The sequence below is a fragment of the Corvus kubaryi genome, unplaced genomic scaffold, assembly GCF_017639235.1.
Source record: "Corvus kubaryi isolate FWS band 111438036 unplaced genomic scaffold, C.kubaryi_AGA036_p1.0 37398, whole genome shotgun sequence".
In the NCBI taxonomy this organism is placed as follows: Eukaryota; Metazoa; Chordata; class Aves; order Passeriformes; family Corvidae; genus Corvus; species Corvus kubaryi.
In genome coordinates this window covers 3,243,525-3,249,751 of record NW_024581137.1, presented here as the reverse complement: position 1 = coordinate 3,249,751, position 6,227 = coordinate 3,243,525, and the positions used below count along the sequence as shown (strand labels likewise).

The window sequence follows — 6,227 nt, the reverse complement described above, 5'->3', positions numbered from 1 at the left end:
TTAGCTTAGCAACTTAGATTACCTTTTTATTTTTTAAGTGCTCTGTAGACATAAACAGGTCATGATCATTCAATTTAACCATCATATGTTTAATCAATAAAACATGTTAGAACATAAGTTGACATAAAAAAAAAAAAACAAAAACAAAAAAACAAACCACATTTAAATGCATGCTGTGGAACCTATAAGCTCTGCTTAGTACTCGGTCCATTAATTTGTGGTTTGTTTTGGGTTTTTTTTAATAAATTATGTTAAAAGTTGCTTGCATATTCTTACTGTGAATAAACAGAAATCTTGACAAACCAGCACTGCCTAAATGAAGAAAGTTTTTTCCTTACCCTCAGATGATGAGGTCCAGTATTATTTCAAATAAACTGCCCTGGTTATCTTAATAATAATCTTCAGTACTACAGTGACACCTCAGCTCTTCTACAACATTCACTTTCATTCCTGTTTGATCAAGTTTTCATGAACTGTTAAAGTGTATTTACTGTGCATTAACCTGAGGGGGGTGTTTTTGGTTTTTTTTTTTAATTACCTAGAAGCTAACCAAGTCTCTAGTTTTACAGGTGAGAAGCTGAGTAGACTATGGCACTCATTTACCACTCAGGGCTTCCTGCCCCATTATAGTGGTCTCCCCAGATGTGTGTCTTGTGGCCCTTACTGTCCTGACATCCAGCTGGCCCTTTACCTATGCTCCAACACCGTGTATGTGGAGTCTGGAATTCTGTTTACTCTGTCACTCTAATACTTTCCTTGCACTTAAGCCTGACAACTGAATGAGATTTTTCCTGATACTGGTTGTAAGTCTGTAGAGAACACACAGTCCTGACAGAAGGCTGGCAGTGTTTTACACAGATGAACTTCTAGTTACTCAGCAACCAGCCTTGTCCCTTTTCCACATTTTTTAAATTGGCATTGGATTAATATTTTTTTTGCATGTCTTCTCAACACTAGTCTTTTTTTCAGTATTAACACAGTCCTAGACTTTCTTTAAAACAGCTGAAAGGAGCAGGGTACATTCTACCAGCCAAGAAGCTGATTCCCGGAAGGAGTGGCTTGAGGCACTGAGCAGCTGACATGACAAGCAGGGCTGTGCAGCACTGTCCTGGTCTGCCTTTCTAAAATACGGTTTGCAAGGACATCAGCAGAGTCCCCACAGACTGCTTTAATATTTTTGGGGTAAGTGGGGTGAAATCCCCTGCTGTCAGCCAACCGTTTGGTTTGCTGCCTCCTCAGTATGGAATTTTACTCCTCAACCAAGGAGAATTCCTAAGACAAATTCTGTTTATTGCACTTGCCTCTGCAGAAGAAAGAGACACAGGGACATGGAGGCTGTTACACTTCCCCCCCCCCCTACTGCGTAAAACACAGATTGGTGAATTCAGGTCATGAGCAAAAAAAAAAAATTAATTTAGGGAGCCACACGTGAGGATATGTACACAATCTTTGGAACATCCTGCTGGACTTGGGAAAGGACTTCCCTGTTTTTCTGCAGAGCTACAAGACCAGCTGACAAATCTAAGGGAACCTGTATAAGAAATCAGCCAAGCTTAAACACCTATTTGATTTACTCAGAAAAAGTGCATTTGTATAAAATAATGAGCTATTCAGTGTCTTCTCATCTTTTGTGAGCTTGTGTAAGGTGTATGCTATAGATATAGCATAAGTTACAATGCCTCAGGTGATTAGAGGCTATTCAAACAATAGTAAATTCAGCCGACATATTAAACAAAATTCACAACTGATGATTGAAGGTGCAGTTCTAAAAAAGACTAAATTAAGTTCTGATTTTGGCAGATCATCTCATCACTACAGTTTTACAACTTTAACTCATTTTGTTAAATGAAGTAGTGAACTTCTCTAAAGCGTCTTTGAAGGACTTGATCAAGTAAGCTCCCAGTTCATTGTTTGTCTCCTGAACAGCTGCATCGTAACTCCCAAAGAGTGGTGTTGAAGCCTTCATATCCTCTCTGTTTGCTTGGAGTAAAATGAGGTTAAGCTCCTCTGCTACCCTTTCATATTTTTGGTGATCAAACCTGCAAAGACTGGCATCATCAATGGGGTAGGTGATGCCAATAGGGTAGCAGTCCCTTGGAACTGGGAACTCCACATTTTTCAGCGTTGGCAATTCACAGAGAAATGTGAAAAGGTGTTTAAGTGCTTGGGATGACAGTGGGTTTCCAATGAACTTAAACTCCTGTAGTTTCTGACAAGGGCTTAAACCTAAAATCAACATGTTGACATGAGTGTCTTGGATGTTACAGTCCTCCAGGGTAAGACTCCTGAGGACTGAAGAGCAGTGGCTGAGGAGCTTAAAGAATGTTGATGGGTAAAGCTCAGGTATATCGTGACCACTCAGGTCCAGGGCTTCCAAGTGATTGGCATGGAAGCTATTGGCTAAATAGGCCATATCAGCATGGTTCAAGGAGCAGTTAGAAACATCCAGCATCTTCAGTGGAGTTTTTAGTGGGCTGCAGAATTAAAGAGGAAAAAAGTTAGGTACAAAATGTTGAAAAGCTACATTTACAAAATTTCATGCATCTAGCCACATTGTGAATGCAGTCATCTACCACATTATTTTTTCTAACCTTTCTTGAGAAACAGAAGCATGTGACAACAATAACAAGTATATTTTCCTCCTGAAAGTAGCACCATTAATTATCTCCTTCTTTACATGACTCCGCTGTGCTATTTTAATGGGGTTTAATTTGTTAATATTCTATATATCTATTTTGTAACCAGTTATATGTTGTCAAGTGTCTGCAAGTGACTTGCTGAACTAATAGCAGATCACTACTATCGTAAGAGCATTGGTAGCTGCTTCTTGTAGAAAGCTGCTATAATTCCAGTGATTTAGATAATTTCCATTAAGGAAGGATTAATTCCAATATGAAAGCCAATCAGTGTTCTGACAGGATATCTGCTTTTGTTTCTAGTTGGGTTTTTTTCTGTTACATTTTTAAATGCCCAAGAGGTTTATACTTTGTAGTGTTCTGGAGTTGCAAAGAGACCTGATGAAGAAGGTTGGAAGAAGTGTAACTGAGATTATCTGATCTGAAAGATGATCACTTTCATACTTACTACATCTTAGTGAGACTTCCGCCACAGGGCTCAGCTGGATCAAGCTTAGAAAGTTGCAAATCATTTAAATTGCATCAATCAACATAAGCAGTATGCTATTCACAAATTTTAAATAAAATGGCTTCTTGTACAGGAAGAATTTTAGGTGATTTGTCTGGATGAAACTTTTATCTGCCTTTTTACTTCTAGATGCTCTGAAAAGCTTACCATTAACTTATTTCCTGTTCCAATATGAGTACTGCTCACTGGTAGTTTGCTAGCTTTTTGCAAATTGCCAATTTTCCACAGGAATTCATAATGAATATTCATGTATCCGCTTAGTTTGCAGTACAGAAAAACATCAGATCTCTCTTGTCTTGAGACAAGAGACACAACAAGCAACTGAAATCAAAGTCTCAAATCAAAATCTACTATTCCCGTGCCCTCCTTAAAATACAGTACCTGTGGAAACGTATATTTACTTACTGTTCTTTAGCGGACAAAAATTCACTATATATTGTAAAAAATACTTGGAATATGACTCAGGATTTGCACCAAAGGCCAATGCAAGCTGATTAATACAGAAGCTCAAATAAAAAAATGTCTGGGTGTACCACTCTCTTACGTGGTAGCTGAAAGTATATTCTCACCAGATGGACTCTGGAAGACTAATCAAAACAGTCAGCTTTTCAAAGTGTATCAGGTATACATTGGCTGCCAATTCTCCCCAACAAATAATCTTTCCCAGTTTCCTGCTGCCCCTTCCCACACACACCCTGAGATACACTCACTTCCCTTACTCTGAGAGATTCCCAGCTTGCTGGTGGCACAAAGTGCTCTTTTTTACAGTGCGAGTGAAAGCAGGATGACCAAATTACCTGAGAAGTTTCTGTATTCTTCCAGTGAGTATAGAAAACGACATACTCAGCTCGGTGAGCTGCGTCATTTCACCCATCTTTTCTCCAATGTTAGAAAGCATCTGTTCATCTGTAGCTGTGAACCTCCGCACATTAAATGTTCGTGCTGGCAAGGTCAAGGACATCAGTAGAGGGAAGTGGATGCTGTTGAAGAGTATTTCCAAGTGTTCCATTTCCAGGTGAACATTATGAACTATTTCCAGTTTGCGCAACAAGGAGGGATCAGTGAGCTTTATGATATAGAAGAATTTCTGCAAGGTCAGGTTGTCAGATCTGAACGCCACACAGCAGATTTTCAGTGGACAACTGCATTTCTTCAACAGGGCCTGCACAACCAGCTCATAGTTACGCTCTGTAACAAACAAGTCAATTAGCACATTGATACTGATTTCAAAGGTACCTGGATTGCACTGTGCTTGTTGCAGGTAAACCAGCAGTTCTGAACAAAGCTTAGAGAGCAGCTGTGTCCTGGCCCACCTGCCCATTGTCTTCTTGCACTTACAGAACTGAACTTCAACATCTTTTATACCCGTCAGGTCGACCACTTTCAACTTTTTCATGTAGGGAGAAGACTGATTCAGCACATAGTCCCTCAGCCCTGTCAGACAGCTTTCCAAGCACACTGAGCATGTTCTATGGCTCAGGTCTTCCTGGTAGTCCAGAGTAGCTCCCAAAAGTTTTCCCATGTTAAAGTCAAAAAGTGGCCAGTTCTCTACCAAGTCGTGAATCACTTCCCCTTGCTCCAGTAAATAGCTGGCTTTAAAAAGAAGAGGAAAAAGATCATGGGCAACAGCACCGAGACTCTTCCTGGCAAACTCTGCATTTGACACGAATGCTTCGGCACTAATGAATCGGAGAGACTTCATTGTTGTCCTGAACTCCTTACTGTCATGGACAGTGACTTCTATATTTAACTACAGATCCTGGTTGCTTACGATGTTCTATTTTTATCTGCAGCTGCTGTTTGCTGCTAGCGGAAGCCTGGGAAGCCAGAGTGAACAGTCACATGCTGCTTTCTATTTTAGAGCTATACTGTGAGTCTGTGGTAATCATCTGTGAGATCTTTAGTCAGAGAGCTTTTAAGCCCTCATATTTATATCAAAGATAAGTAAATACAGACTGCTCCCCAGCAGGACCAGTAAGACCAGTGCAGTACACACACATGAGAATATTGCTATATCTTTTTTATGCCATACAAAAAAAGCACTCAGAGTTCCACTTAAACACATAACATGATCTGTATTACACTTTTCTTTCCATGAAAGATGCTATGCTGGGGATTCACATGCTGATTTCAATGGGGATTATTTCCCAGAGTTAGTATAGAGCTTCTCCTAAAAACTACAGCCATAAAGGAAAGACTGAGGCACTACAGTCATCGGGCTACAACGATGTCCCTCTGTTTTGCCCTTCCTATCAGCAAGGAATAGCTAATACAGTTTCTGCAGTGGAAAAGACAAGAGACTCTAGAAGAGCTCAGAGCCTTGGTCACCAGGACACTTGCTTGTGATAGGAGACTGAAGGTTGATTACAAGACAAGCTGAACAAAACAGAGCACCATTAAAACTCTCTCATAACTTTCCAGGCAAGCATCTTACTGCTCTTGCTTTGAGCAACAGATGGTCTTTTCTACCCTTTCATTTGAGAAATGATGGTTCCATTGTGATACTGAATGGGACAGCATTCAAAATCTACCCAGGCTAGGAGAAAAGCCTCTGTCACTCAGCTATCACAAGAGATGATGTTTCTTTCTTTCAATCTGGTGCTTCCTGCCAGGGGAAGCATTGATGGACACCTCCCTCACCTCTCATGTGTTTTGCTAGGCAGCCAGTGGGATGGAGACTTCCTTCAAGCTGTGCTGACCCTGTTTTTCCAGATAATTCCGCATCTGTTTTGCTGTGAAAAATTCACAACACATTTGAAAGATTCAAATTTTTTTTCTTTTCAAGTAAACTCATGGTGGAATATTTGAATATTTTATCAAAAACAAAAGAAAAATCCCAAATATGCTTTAAATTACAGGGAAGAAACATCTTTATTGTGTCATTCTGAGGAAGCTTGCTATTTTTACAGACTTCTGGTTTGTATTGTTTTAATTTTGCCTTGAAATAGATGAGTGGTAAAAAACCAAAAAAGGTGAAACAGATAGAACGTGACAAGGTATTAAGTATTTTCCTCTGTTTTTCAACTCCAGTTCATGTATATCAGATGATGATGTAGGTATTACAGTATTTTGTGCAATTTTAT

The 6,227-nt window shown here is 39.7% G+C and overlaps 1 protein-coding gene across 1 annotated transcript; it reads right to left on the bottom strand.

Moving 5' to 3' along the window:
• Positions 1 to 5,795, bottom strand: LRRC14B (leucine rich repeat containing 14B). The gene is made up of 2 exons (XM_042044567.1): positions 3,942 to 5,795; positions 1 to 2,474 (listed from the first exon to the last, which is right to left on the bottom strand). The coding sequence occupies exons 1-2, from the start codon at positions 4,844 to 4,846 to the stop codon at positions 1,829 to 1,831; spliced, it is 1,551 nt and encodes a 516-aa protein (XP_041900501.1). The 5' UTR covers positions 4,847 to 5,795; the 3' UTR covers positions 1 to 1,828.
• Between the last annotated feature and the right edge of the window lie 432 nt (positions 5,796 to 6,227).

Bases quoted from the DNA above. Each gene is read 5' to 3' on its own strand.
- LRRC14B (XM_042044567.1), bottom strand. From the start codon at position 4,846: ATGAAGTCTCTCCGATTCATTAGTGCCGAAGCATTCGTGTCAAATGCA. The intron at 2,475-3,941 runs GTAATTTGGTCA...TTAATTCTGCAG, and splicing joins AGAATACAGAAACTTCTCAG to CCCACTAAAAACTCCACTGA.